The 13,827-nt window shown below is 41.0% G+C and overlaps 3 protein-coding genes across 3 annotated transcripts; all 3 read left to right on the top strand.

The window, feature by feature from the left end:
- The first annotated feature begins 1,207 nt into the window (after window positions 1-1,207).
- On the top strand, window positions 1,208-3,321 carry LOC121399115. The gene is made up of 5 exons (XM_041578981.1): window positions 1,208-1,255; window positions 1,919-2,119; window positions 2,250-2,327; window positions 2,486-2,566; window positions 2,834-3,321. The coding sequence occupies exons 1-5, from the start codon at window positions 1,208-1,210 to the stop codon at window positions 3,188-3,190; spliced, it is 765 nt and encodes a 254-aa protein (XP_041434915.1). The 3' UTR covers window positions 3,191-3,321.
- A 3,043-nt stretch (window positions 3,322-6,364) lies between these two features.
- LOC121399111 lies at window positions 6,365-8,478 on the top strand. Its single transcript, XM_041578975.1, has 5 exons — window positions 6,365-6,412; window positions 7,076-7,276; window positions 7,407-7,484; window positions 7,643-7,723; window positions 7,991-8,478. Exons 1-5 carry the CDS (start codon window positions 6,365-6,367, stop codon window positions 8,345-8,347), a joined length of 765 nt encoding a protein of 254 aa, XP_041434909.1. The 3' UTR covers window positions 8,348-8,478.
- A 2,545-nt stretch (window positions 8,479-11,023) lies between these two features.
- Window positions 11,024-13,134, top strand: LOC121399109. Its single transcript, XM_041578970.1, has 5 exons — window positions 11,024-11,071; window positions 11,732-11,932; window positions 12,063-12,140; window positions 12,299-12,379; window positions 12,647-13,134. Exons 1-5 carry the CDS (start codon window positions 11,024-11,026, stop codon window positions 13,001-13,003), a joined length of 765 nt encoding a protein of 254 aa, XP_041434904.1. The 3' UTR covers window positions 13,004-13,134.
- Window positions 13,135-13,827: the final 693 nt, after the last annotated feature.

The raw sequence follows: 13,827 nt of genomic DNA, 5'->3' as shown, positions 1-13,827 counted from the left end.
ATCCCAGTTAAACCCATGACTATTGAGATGGAGATCAAGGCCTGCTGACCATACTCAGGGTGTTGTAATTATTAATACAATTCTACAAGCCAAGTGTTCTGCCTCCCTTCCTAAGCATTGAAAGTGTGATATTTTTAACTTATCAAGTTGTCTTGAGATAACAATAACTTACAACCTCAGGGATTTCAGCAGACAGTTGAACTCAATCAGAATGACACCCTGAAGATTGTTGAGTAGTTTATTTTCAAACTGTGAGGATCTTGACAGCAGTGAACAAACAAATATGTCAAAAGATTATAAAATGATCCACTCTAGCAATATACATGCAGTTCAAAATGAAGCCTAGAATATACTGTAATACTGGACAAGTGGAGTAAACCAACAGACAGAGAACAGAGGGGCTAACAGGAGGGGAGATGGAACAAAACAAGCAAAAGCAAACCATGAAATAAATAATGCATGTGTAACATGACACCACATATTGTTACTGCATTATTACCCCCCATGTCACTGTACTGCATATTACAGCATGGCATCTGCTTGTCTGTTTGGGATTTATAAATGATATTATTGAGATGATATTCTATATTTTCTTAACAAATAAAGCTGAACTGTAGAATAAATGGGCGAATACACAACATATAGATTCCACACAAATATATGTTAATGGATGCAAAAGTTAATGGGCTTACAAGACGCATAAAGTTTTTATGAGTAAGTTATGAGTTATTATGATCTTTAGATCTGTATAGTCTATTTTCTGGGGATAAATTGGAGGGGTTAAACTTGAGTTAGAGTTAGATATGTAACTATGTACAACCCAAACCCTATAGTAATTAATTTCATGTTGAGCACAGAGGTAATTGCCCCTTTCAGTGTATTAAAGGCTATAAGGAGCTTAGATTGAGTCAATTCAAGACTAGTGATTCAAAGTAATATACATAAATTATGATTTTCAACAAGACAATTTGAATTTATGAAATCCAATTATATGATTTAAAGTTTTAGTCTCCCTAACAGTCATTCTATATTTATCCTGACCAAAAGCTGACTTGGTCTGTGGCAGTTGATGTCACATGATTGTTAGTGGCGACATCACAATGGTCGCCATGATCATTAGGGATGACATCACAGTGGTGCCCCTGACACAAGCTGGTATAAGGGCTGTTTACAGTTGGGATTGTCAGATTAGTGACTGAATGCAACCATGAGGACACTAATCATCACCCTATTGATTTTCACTGGATTTTTACGAGTAAGTTCTGTTCATGTTTATGGGGTCATGTATAGGAACTGTTTTGTAGTCATCGTGGGCAGGGCAGCCATTGGGGGGGGGGCAGGGGGGAGAGTTGTAGGGGGCCCCCGAGGGTAAGGGGGGCCACACTTACTTGATTAGTCAGGCCCCCCATCTTTCTGAGAGCTGCTGACTCCGGAAGGCGTGGACGTTTAAGGGGCCCTGGCCACCAATTTTCTTATAATGTGGGGGGGCCTGGCCACCAATTTTCTTATAATGTGGGGGGGGGCCCTGGCCACCAATTTTTTTTTCTCATGTGGGGTCCTAGCCACCAATATTTTTAATGGGGGGGCCTGGCCACAAATGTTTTTTTATGGGGGGCCCTGACCACCAATATCTTTTTATTCTTTATTAACATGTGGGAACCCTAGCCACCAATATTTTTTTACTGTACGGTGGGTAGGGCAGACCTGTAGGTGGGGCTTGCGGTGGGCGCAGCCCAGGGGGCCCAGGAAATTTTGTCGTACGGGGCCCTGCGATTTCTGATGGCGGTCCTGATTGTGGGTTCCTGTTATTAGCGTTATCTGTTAATGTACCAGTGACTTATGGGTTTGTTTGAGAAGTTTCTATACAATGTACAGTACCCTGTCCCAAACATCTGATCCATGTACTTTTCTCTTATAGGAAAGAGATATCAAAGAACATATTGAGACATTGAATTATGTGACTGAAGGATTCAACAACATCAAGCTCAATTTGCCGGTTTGCCCAGTGGCTGTTGAAAAGGCCGGTTATGTAGAGGATGTAGAGTGCGGCAATACCCTGTTTGTACAGGAAGAGATCAGACCAGTCCCTCTGCTGATTCCTACAGACATAATATGTGATGTAAGTCAGTACTTGAGTTATGTGTTACCAATGCACTATACAGGGAGTAGGAAGGGAAGGTTATTATGGGATGTACTGATATTGTATCTATTGTTCCGCTGTGTGAATAACTGATGCTCTTCTATTGCAGGGCTTGCGTTGTCCAATTCCTCCTATAGAGGGTCAGCTCACTAACCGAGAGCCAGAGCTGAGTAGCGCCATCATTCAGGTAAGCTGGAATCAATTGGCCTATAATTCAGGCCCTAACTGTCAATAGAGAGAAGGTTATATGTGAGTGCCAGTAGGCACTTGCTGCCTCCCTAATTTACTGATATGTTAGTGATTGAGGATCCACCTGTCTGACTAACTGATGTTCTTCTGTTGTAGGAATTCCAACTAATTGTGCCTTATATTGAGACCCTCATCAGAGATACTGAGAATGGCACTAGTGTGAAAGGAATCCTTTTGGTAAGTCATTACAATAGTGAACTCATTATAAAACAATTCATTATCTAAGTCAGACTGGGAATCAGTGAGTTACTCTGGAATCAGACTTTCCTACTCTATCCCATTAACTGCTAGTGAGTTGTTCTCTCAATAGAATATATGAATATTATAAATGGAATAAATTTATATTCTATAGGTAACAAGTTTGTGAAATAAAGGAAATTTTTGTTATATTACTGAATGTTCTTTGTTCTGAGTTTTTCTGATTTTTTCTCTCCTTTCATGTAGGGCGTCTTGTTACCAGAAGTCTTTGTCTATCTACTAGAATTCTGCTGGTCCAGCAGAAAGAAGGCCGAAAAGGACAGAGATGAGGCCCCTGCTGAAAAAGAGAGTGAAGGGCCAAAACGTCCTGCTCAAACCCATGATAACATGGAGGAAGAAGCAGAACTTAGTAGGAGTGGAAGCAAAAAGAAGGAGGAGCCTAGGAGCGCTAAGAAGAAGAAAAAGGTGCACCACTCTGAGGCTCATGAACACCAAGGCTCACAGAGACCAAATAACAATGCAACAATGAACGCAGAAGAGGAGAAGGAATTAAAGCAGCTTCTCCAGCAGTTCATCTGCCAATGCTTGGAAGGAGATTTCTGAGGAGAAGTCATAGAGAGATGTGGATGGGAGGGAGGACAGAAACTTCTCCAGATTGTTCCTGCAAAGAATTCCCGTAGCGATTCCTACAAGCTCTGAAAGTATAACAAGATTTTTTAAAATAAAACTTTACTGAAATGTAATATCTGACTTTTCTTTGTCTTTCTTTCTTTCTCAAAATGGTTTATGTAAAGCTGGCCAGATGTTGAGATTTTTAAAAGATCAGATCCTCATCGTGAGAACACGATCTTCTCGGAACGATCATACGATCGTACGAATTTACCATCAACTAAAAAGGCCAATTTGCCAGGAAAAAAAAAGGGGAGCTGCCTGCTTGGCCCTGCAAACATAGATAGATTGCACTGGGACCGACAAAGATTTATTGACCTGGCCGATCAATTTCCTGACAGATGTCGGCCGATAAATCATAAGATGTACGATTGTTCTAATCCCACTAACCGCACGATAATTTCAAAGGATTGGTCGGACTTCCCTAAAATCGGTCGTTGGCAAGAAGAATTGTCGTGTCTATGGGGACCTTAAGAGAAGCACCGGGAGGGAACAGATACAGGGTTAAAGGGTAACTGTGAGGGTCACTCTATGTCTAAGCAAGGGAACAATCACACAGGTAGTGTTAGGGCCTAACAAACCTTTTTAGAGTGGAATAGAAATGACAGTTACACTTGCATGGACTGTATGTTGCCATTCAGTGTTGCATGCATGTCTGGCCCCCACCTCTCAGTATGGGCTGCAATCCTAAACTTGCAACTGTTCCCATATCAAAGAATGACATGAAACCCTGGGAAACAGCGGCCAAACTGCTAAGGAGGTGACCCCAACAGCTCCTAGTAAAGGCGCACAAAATATGGCCCAACCTGGACATTGCCCTAAAGAGCAGCAAGTGGAGAGCTACGCTTTGAGAATTAATTTATCCCAGTAGAATAATAACTATAGAGGAGACAGACCCCCATGTTCTGTGACATACAGTGAGATTGTCTCGATCCCCTTGCTAGGGGTTATTTAAAAAATAAAAAGTAAAATGTTCCCATTCCATGGAAGATTAAGTAAGGTGTTTCTATTTTCCAAATCCAGCACAAAAAGCAGGAAACTCAATCCCAAAGAGAACCTACATGCCTCTCACATGACTAAAAGGGAATAAAAGACCCAACAATTCTTACCCATATCCTACACTAGTGAGGTTAGTCCAGGGGACAAATAATGGCAGACCTAGTTGGAAAACAACTCGATTCACCTTTTGTTACCCAGTTACTCAAGGAACACCTGAAACTTCAATCCTCAAGATCTCCAGCCACCCATCAAGGAGACTTTGACCCTTCAACAAGATCTTGGGCACTTTAGATTATACTGTAAGTATCTTAGAAGGTTTAATTTAGGTGCTTGGCTTTGTTCAGTTAATTGTGATACTACAACAGGGGTTTGTTCTGCTCTGTATTGGTAACAAGTATATCCAGAATCCCAGTTAAACCCATGACTATTGAGATGGAGATCAAGGCCTGCTGACCATACTCAGGGTGTTGTAATTATTAAAGGAAAACTATACCCCCAAAATGAATACTTAAGCAACAGATAGTTTATATCAAATTGAATGACATATTAAAGAATCTTACCAAACTGGAATATATATTTACATAAATATTGCCCTTTTACATCTCTTGCCTTGAACCACCATTTCGTGACTCTATCTGTGCTGCCTCAGAGATCACCTGACCAGAAATACTACAACACTAACTGTAACAGGAAGAAGTGAGGAAGCAAAAGGCAGAACTCTGTCTGTTAATTGGCTCATGTGACCTTACATGTGGTTTGTATGTGTGCACAGTGAATCGTAGGATCTCAGGGGGCGGCCCTTATTTTTTAAAATGGCAATTTTCTATTTATGATTACCCAATGGCACATACTACTAGAAAAGTATATTATTATGATAATGGTTCATTTACATGAAGCAGGGTTTTACACATGAGCTGTTTTACTCAGTATCTTTTAATAGAGACCTACATTGTTTGGGGGGTATAGTTTTCCTTTAATACAATTCTACAAGCCAAGTGTTCTGCCTCCCTTCCTAAGCATTGAAAGTGTGATATTTTTAACTTATCAAGTTGTCTTGAGATAACAATAACTTACAACCTCAGGGATTTCAGCAGACAGTTGAACTCAATCAGAATGACACCCTGAAGATTGTTGAGTAGTTTATTTTCAAACTGTGAGGATCTTGACAGCAGTGAACAAACAAATATGTCAAAAGATTATAAAATGATCCACTCTAGCAATATACATGCAGTTCAAAATGAAGCCTAGAATATACTGTAATACTGGACAAGTGGAGTAAACCAACAGACAGAGAACAGAGGGGCTAACAGGAGGGGAGATGGAACAAAACAAGCAAAAGCAAACCATGAAATAAATAATGCATGTGTAACATGACACCACATATTGTTACTGCATTATTACCCCCCATGTCACTGTACTGCATATTACAGCATGGCATCTGCTTGTCTGTTTGGGATTTATAAATGATATTATTGAGATGATATTCTATATTTTCTTAACAAATAAAGCTGAACTGTAGAATAAATGGGCGAATACACAACATATAGATTCCACACAAATATATGTTAATGGATGCAAAAGTTAATGGGCTTACAAGACGCATAAAGTTTTTATGAGTAAGTTATGAGTTATTATGATCTTTAGATCTGTATAGTCTATTTTCTGGGGATACATTGGAGGGGTTAAACTTGAGTTAGAGTTAGATATGTAACTATGTACAACCCAAACCCTATAGTAATTAATTTCATGTTGAGCACAGAGGTAATTGCCCCTTTCAGTGTATTAAAGGCTATAAGGAGCTTAGATTGAGTCAATTCAAGACTAGTGATTCAAAGTAATATACATAAATTATGATTTTCAACAAGACAATTTGAATTTATGAAATCCAATTATATGATTTAAAGTTTTAGTCTCCCTAACAGTCATTCTATATTTATCCTGACCAAAAGCTGACTTGGTCTGTGGCAGTTGATGTCACATGATTGTTAGTGGCGACATCACAATGGTCGCCATGATCATTAGGGATGACATCACAGTGGTGCCCCTGACACAAGCTGGTATAAGGGCTGTTTACAGTTGGGATTGTCAGATTAGTGACTGAATGCAACCATGAGGACACTAATCATCACCCTATTGATTTTCACTGGATTTTTACGAGTAAGTTCTGTTCATGTTTATGGGGTCATGTATAGGAACTGTTTTGTAGTCATCGTGGGCAGGGCAGCCATTGGGGGGGGGGCAGGGGGGAGAGTTGTAGGGGGCCCCGAGGGTAAGGGGAGCCACACTTACTTGATTAGTCAGGCCCCCCATCTTTCTGAGAGCTGCTGACTCCGGAAGGCGTGGACGTTTAAGGGGCCCTGGCCACCAATTTTCTTATAATGTGGGGGGGGCCTGGCCACCAATTTTCTTATAATGTGGGGGGGGGCCCTGGCCACCAATTTTTTTTTCTCATGTGGGGTCCTAGCCACCAATATTTTTAATGGGGGGGGCCTGGCCACAAATGTTTTTTTATGGGGGGCCCTGACCACCAATATCTTTTTATTCTTTATTAACATGTGGGAACCCTAGCCACCAATATTTTTTTACTGTACGGTGGGTAGGGCAGACCTGTAGGTGGGGCTTGCGGTGGGCGCAGCCCAGGGGGCCCAGGAAATTTTGTCGTACGGGGCCCTGCGATTTCTGATGGCGGTCCTGATTGTGGGTTCCTGTTATTAGCGTTATCTGTTAATGTACCAGTGACTTATGGGTTTGTTGAGAAGTTTCTATACAATGTACAGTACCCTGTCCCAAACATCTGATCCATGTACTTTTCTCTTATAGGAAAGAGATATCAAAGAACATATTGAGACATTGAATTATGTGACTGAAGGATTCAACAACATCAAGCTCAATTTGCCGGTTTGCCCAGTGGCTGTTGAAAAGGCCGGTTATGTAGAGGATGTAGAGTGCGGCAATACCCTGTTTGTACAGGAAGAGATCAGACCAGTCCCTCTGCTGATTCCTACAGACATAATATGTGATGTAAGTCAGTACTTGAGTTATGTGTTACCAATGCACTATACAGGGAGTAGGAAGGGAAGGTTATTATGGGATGTACTGATATTGTATCTATTGTTCCGCTGTGTGAATAACTGATGCTCTTCTATTGCAGGGCTTGCGTTGTCCAATTCCTCCTATAGAGGGTCAGCTCACTAACCGAGAGCCAGAGCTGAGTAGCGCCATCATTCAGGTAAGCTGGAATCAATTGGCCTATAATTCAGGCCCTAACTGTCAATAGAGAGAAGGTTATATGTGAGTGCCAGTAGGCACTTGCTGCCTCCCTAATTTACTGATATGTTAGTGATTGAGGATCCACCTGTCTGACTAACTGATGTTCTTCTGTTGTAGGAATTCCAACTAATTGTGCCTTATATTGAGACCCTCATCAGAGATACTGAGAATGGCACTAGTGTGAAAGGAATCCTTTTGGTAAGTCATTACAATAGTGAACTCATTATAAAACAATTCATTATCTAAGTCAGACTGGGAATCAGTGAGTTACTCTGGAATCAGACTTTCCTACTCTATCCCATTAACTGCTAGTGAGTTGTTCTCTCAATAGAATATATGAATATTATAAATGGAATAAATTTATATTCTATAGGTAACAAGTTTGTGAAATAAAGGAAATTTTTGTTATATCACTGAATGTTCTTTGTTCTGAGTTTTTCTGATTTTTTCTCTCCTTTCATGTAGGGCGTCTTGTTACCAGAAGTCTTTGTCTATCTACTAGAATTCTGCTGGTCCAGCAGAAAGAAGGCCGAAAAGGACAGAGATGAGGCCCCTGCTGAAAAAGAGAGTGAAGGGCCAAAACGTCCTGCTCAAACCCATGATAACATGGAGGAAGAAGCAGAACTTAGTAGGAGTGGAAGCAAAAAGAAGGAGGAGCCTAGGAGCGCTAAGAAGAAGAAAAAGGTGCACCACTCTGAGGCTCATGAACACCAAGGCTCACAGAGACCAAATAACAATGCAACAATGAACGCAGAAGAGGAGAAGGAATTAAAGCAGCTTCTCCAGCAGTTCATCTGCCAATGCTTGGAAGGAGATTTCTGAGGAGAAGTCATAGAGAGATGTGGATGGGAGGGAGGACAGAAACTTCTCCAGATTGTTCCTGCAAAGAATTCCCGTAGCGATTCCTACAAGCTCTGAAAGTATAACAAGATTTTTTAAAATAAAACTTTACTGAAATGTAATATCTGACTTTTCTTTGTCTTTCTTTCTTTCTCAAAATGGTTTATGTAAAGCTGGCCAGATGTTGAGATTTTTAAAAGATCAGATCCTCATCGTGAGAACACGATCTTCTCGGAACGATCATACGATCGTACGAATTTACCATCAACTAAAAAGGCCAATTTGCCAGGAAAAAAAAGGGGAGCTGCCTGCTTGGCCCTGCAAACATAGATAGATTGCACTGGGACCGACAAAGATTTATTGACCTGGCCGATCAATTTCCTGACAGATGTCGGCCGATAAATCATAAGATGTACGATTGTTCGAATCCCACTAACCGCACGATAATTTCAAAGGATTGGTCGGACTTCCCTAAAATCGGTCGTTGGCAAGAAGAATTGTCGTGTCTATGGGGACCTTAAGAGAAGCACCGGGAGGGAACAGATACAGGGTTAAAGGGTAACTGTGAGGGTCACTCTATGTCTAAGCAAGGGAACAATCACACAGGTAGTGTTAGGGCCTAACAAACCTTTTTAGAGTGGAATAGAAATGACAGTTACACTTGCATGGACTGTATGTTGCCATTCAGTGTTGCATGCATGTCTGGCCCCCACCTCTCAGTATGGGCTGCAATCCTAAACTTGCAACTGTTCCCATATCAAAGAATGACATGAAACCCTGGGAAACAGCGGCCAAACTGCTAAGGAGGTGACCCCAACAGCTCCTAGTAAAGGCGCACAAAATATGGCCCAACCTGGACATTGCCCTAAAGAGCAGCAAGTGGAGAGCTACGCTTTGAGAATTAATTTATCCCAGTAGAATAATAACTATAGAGGAGACAGACCCCCATGTTCTGTGACATACAGTGAGATTGTCTCGATCCCCTTGCTAGGGGTTATTTAAAAAATAAAAAGTAAAATGTTCCCATTCCATGGAAGATTAAGTAAGGTGTTTCTATTTTCCAAATCCAGCACAAAAAGCAGGAAACTCAATCCCAAAGAGAACCTACATGCCTCTCACATGACTAAAAGGGAATAAAAGACCCAACAATTCTTACCCATATCCTACACTAGTGAGGTTAGTCCAGGGGACAAATAATGGCAGACCTATTTGGAAAACAACTCGATTCACCTTTTGTTACCCAGTTACTCAAGGAACACCTGAAACTTCAATCCTCAAGATCTCCAGCCACCCATCAAGGAGACTTTGACCCTTCAACAAGATCTTGGGCACTTTAGATTATACTGTAAGTATCTTAGAAGGTTTAATTTAGGTGCTTGGCTTTGTTCAGTTAATTGTGATACTACAACAGGGGTTTGTTCTGCTCTGTATTGGTAACAAGTATATCCAGAATCCCAGTTAAACCCATGACTATTGAGATGGAGATCAAGGCCTGCTGACCATACTCAGGGTGTTGTAATTATTAATACAATTCTACAAGCCAAGTGTTCTGCCTCCCTTCCTAAGCATTGAAAGTGTGATATTTTTAACTTATCAAGTTGTCTTGAGATAACAATAACTTACAACCTCAGGGATTTCAGCAGACAGTTGAATTCAATCAGAATGACACCCTGAAGATTGTTGAGTAGTTTATTTTCAAACTGTGAGGATCTTGACAGCAGTGAACAAACAAATATGTCAAAAGATTATAAAATGATCCACTCTAGCAATATACATGCAGTTCAAAATGAAGCCTAGAATATACTGTAATACTGGACAAGTGGAGTAAACCAACAGACAGAGAACAGAGGGGCTAACAGGAGGGGAGATGGAACAAAACAAGCAAAAGCAAACCATGAAATAAATAATGCATGTGTAACATGACACCACATATTGTTACTGCATTATTACCCCCCATGTCACTGTACTGCATATTACAGCATGGCATCTGCTTGTCTGTTTGGGATTTATAAATGATATTATTGAGATGATATTCTATATTTTCTTAACAAATAAAGCTGAACTGTAGAATAAATGGGCGAATACACAACATATAGATTCCACACAAATATATGTTAATGGATGCAAAAGTTAATGGGCTTACAAGACGCATAAAGTTTTTATGAGTAAGTTATGAGTTATTATGATCTTTAGATCTGTATAGTCTATTTTCTGGGGATAAATTGGAGGGGTTAAACTTGAGTTAGAGTTAGATATGTAACTATGTACAACCCAAACCCTATAGTAATTAATTTCATGTTGAGCACAGAGGTAATTGCCCCTTTCAGTGTATTAAAGGCTATAAGGAGCTTAGATTGAGTCAATTCAAGACTAGTGATTCAAAGTAATATACATAAATTATGATTTTCAACAAGACAATTTGAATTTATGAAATCCAATTATATGATTTAAAGTTTTAGTCTCCCTAACAGTCATTCTATATTTATCCTGACCAAAAGCTGACTTGGTCTGTGGCAGTTGATGTCACATGATTGTTAGTGGCGACATCACAATGGTCGCCATGATCATTAGGGATGACATCACAGTGGTGCCCCTGACACAAGCTGGTATAAGGGCTGTTTACAGTTGGGATTGTCAGATTAGTGACTGAATGCAACCATGAGGACACTAATCATCACCCTATTGATTTTCACTGGATTTTTACGAGTAAGTTCTGTTCATGTTTATGGGGTCATGTATAGGAACTGTTTTGTAGTCATCGTGGGCAGGGCAGCCATTGGGGGGGGGACAGGGGGGAGAGTTGTAGGGGGCCCCGAGGGTAAGGGGGGCCACACTTACTTGATTAGTCAGGCCCCCCATCTTTCTGAGAGCTGCTGACTCCGGAAGGCGTGGACGTTTAAGGGGCCCTGGCCACCAATTTTCTTATAATGTGGGGGGGCCTGGCCACCAATTTTCTTATAATGTGGGGGGGGCCCTGGCCACCAATTTTTTTTTCTCATGTGGGGTCCTAGCCACCAATATTTTTAATGGGGGGGGCCTGGCCACAAATGTTTTTTTATGGGGGCCCTGACCACCAATATCTTTTTATTCTTTATTAACATGTGGGAACCCTAGCCACCAATATTTTTTTACTGTACGGTGGGTAGGGCAGACCTGTAGGTGGGGCTTGCGGTGGGCGCAGCCCAGGGGGCCCAGGAAATTTTGTCGTACGGGGCCCTGCGATTTCTGATGGCGGTCCTGATTGTGGGTTCCTGTTATTAGCGTTATCTGTTAATGTACCAGTGACTTATGGGTTTGTTGAGAAGTTTCTATACAATGTACAGTACCCTGTCCCAAACATCTGATCCATGTACTTTTCTCTTATAGGAAAGAGATATCAAAGAACATATTGAGACATTGAATTATGTGACTGAAGGATTCAACAACATCAAGCTCAATTTGCCGGTTTGCCCAGTGGCTGTTGAAAAGGCCGGTTATGTAGAGGATGTAGAGTGCGGCAATACCCTGTTTGTACAGGAAGAGATCAGACCAGTCCCTCTGCTGATTCCTACAGACATAATATGTGATGTAAGTCAGTACTTGAGTTATGTGTTACCAATGCACTATACAGGGAGTAGGAAGGGAAGGTTATTATGGGATGTACTGATATTGTATCTATTGTTCCGCTGTGTGAATAACTGATGCTCTTCTATTGCAGGGCTTGCGTTGTCCAATTCCTCCTATAGAGGGTCAGCTCACTAACCGAGAGCCAGAGCTGAGTAGCGCCATCATTCAGGTAAGCTGGAATCAATTGGCCTATAATTCAGGCCCTAACTGTCAATAGAGAGAAGGTTATATGTGAGTGCCAGTAGGCACTTGCTGCCTCCCTAATTTACTGATATGTTAGTGATTGAGGATCCACCTGTCTGACTAACTGATGTTCTTCTGTTGTAGGAATTCCAACTAATTGTGCCTTATATTGAGACCCTCATCAGAGATACTGAGAATGGCACTAGTGTGAAAGGAATCCTTTTGGTAAGTCATTACAATAGTGAACTCATTATAAAACAATTCATTATCTAAGTCAGACTGGGAATCAGTGAGTTACTCTGGAATCAGACTTTCCTACTCTATCCCATTAACTGCTAGTGAGTTGTTCTCTCAATAGAATATATGAATATTATAAATGGAATAAATTTATATTCTATAGGTAACAAGTTTGTGAAATAAAGGAAATTTTTGTTATATTACTGAATGTTCTTTGTTCTGAGTTTTTCTGATTTTTTCTCTCCTTTCATGTAGGGCGTCTTGTTACCAGAAGTCTTTGTCTATCTACTAGAATTCTGCTGGTCCAGCAGAAAGAAGGCCGAAAAGGACAGAGATGAGGCCCCTGCTGAAAAAGAGAGTGAAGGGCCAAAACGTCCTGCTCAAACCCATGATAACATGGAGGAAGAAGCAGAACTTAGTAGGAGTGGAAGCAAAAAGAAGGAGGAGCCTAGAAGCGCTAAGAAGAAGAAAAAGGTGCACCACTCTGAGGCTCATGAACACCAAGGCTCACAGAGACCAAATAACAATGCAACAATGAACGCAGAAGAGGAGAAGGAATTAAAGCAGCTTCTCCAGCAGTTCATCTGCCAATGCTTGGAAGGAGATTTCTGAGGAGAAGTCATAGAGAGATGTGGATGGGAGGGAGGACAGAAACTTCTCCAGATTGTTCCTGCAAAGAATTCCCGTAGCGATTCCTACAAGCTCTGAAAGTATAACAAGATTTTTTAAAATAAAACTTTACTGAAATGTAATATCTGACTTTTCTTTGTCTTTCTTTCTTTCTCAAAATGGTTTATGTAAAGCTGGCCAGATGTTGAGATTTTTAAAAGATCAGATCCTCATCGTGAGAACACGATCTTCTCGGAACGATCATACGATCGTACGAATTTACCATCAACTAAAAAGGCCAATTTGCCAGGAAAAAAAAAGGGGAGCTGCCTGCTTGGCCCTGCAAACATAGATAGATTGCACTGGGACCGACAAAGATTTATTGACCTGGCCGATCAATTTCCTGACAGATGTCGGCCGATAAATCATAAGATGTACGATTGTTCGAATCCCACTAACCGCACGATAATTTCAAAGGATTGGTCGGACTTCCCTAAAATCGGTCGTTGGCAAGAAGAATTGTCGTGTCTATGGGGACCTTAAGAGAAGCACCGGGAGGGAACAGATACAGGGTTAAAGGGTAACTGTGAGGGTCACTCTATGTCTAAGCAAGGGAACAATCACACAGGTAGTGTTAGGGCCTAACAAACCTTTTTAGAGTGGAATAGAAATGACAGTTACACTTGCATGGACTGTATGTTGCCATTCAGTGTTGCATGCAGCTCTACATATTAACCCATATTATACCACCCAATACACTGACTCAACAGGAGACTTGGCTGCTGAGCAATACAAACTGCCACTGCAGAGAACCTATGGTACAACAT

This window comes from Xenopus laevis, chromosome 1S (assembly GCF_017654675.1).
Source record: "Xenopus laevis strain J_2021 chromosome 1S, Xenopus_laevis_v10.1, whole genome shotgun sequence".
Classification (NCBI taxonomy): Eukaryota; Metazoa; Chordata; class Amphibia; order Anura; family Pipidae; genus Xenopus; species Xenopus laevis.
Note: the sequence above shows the minus strand (reverse complement) of the source record. Positions and strands in the feature narration are given on the sequence as shown.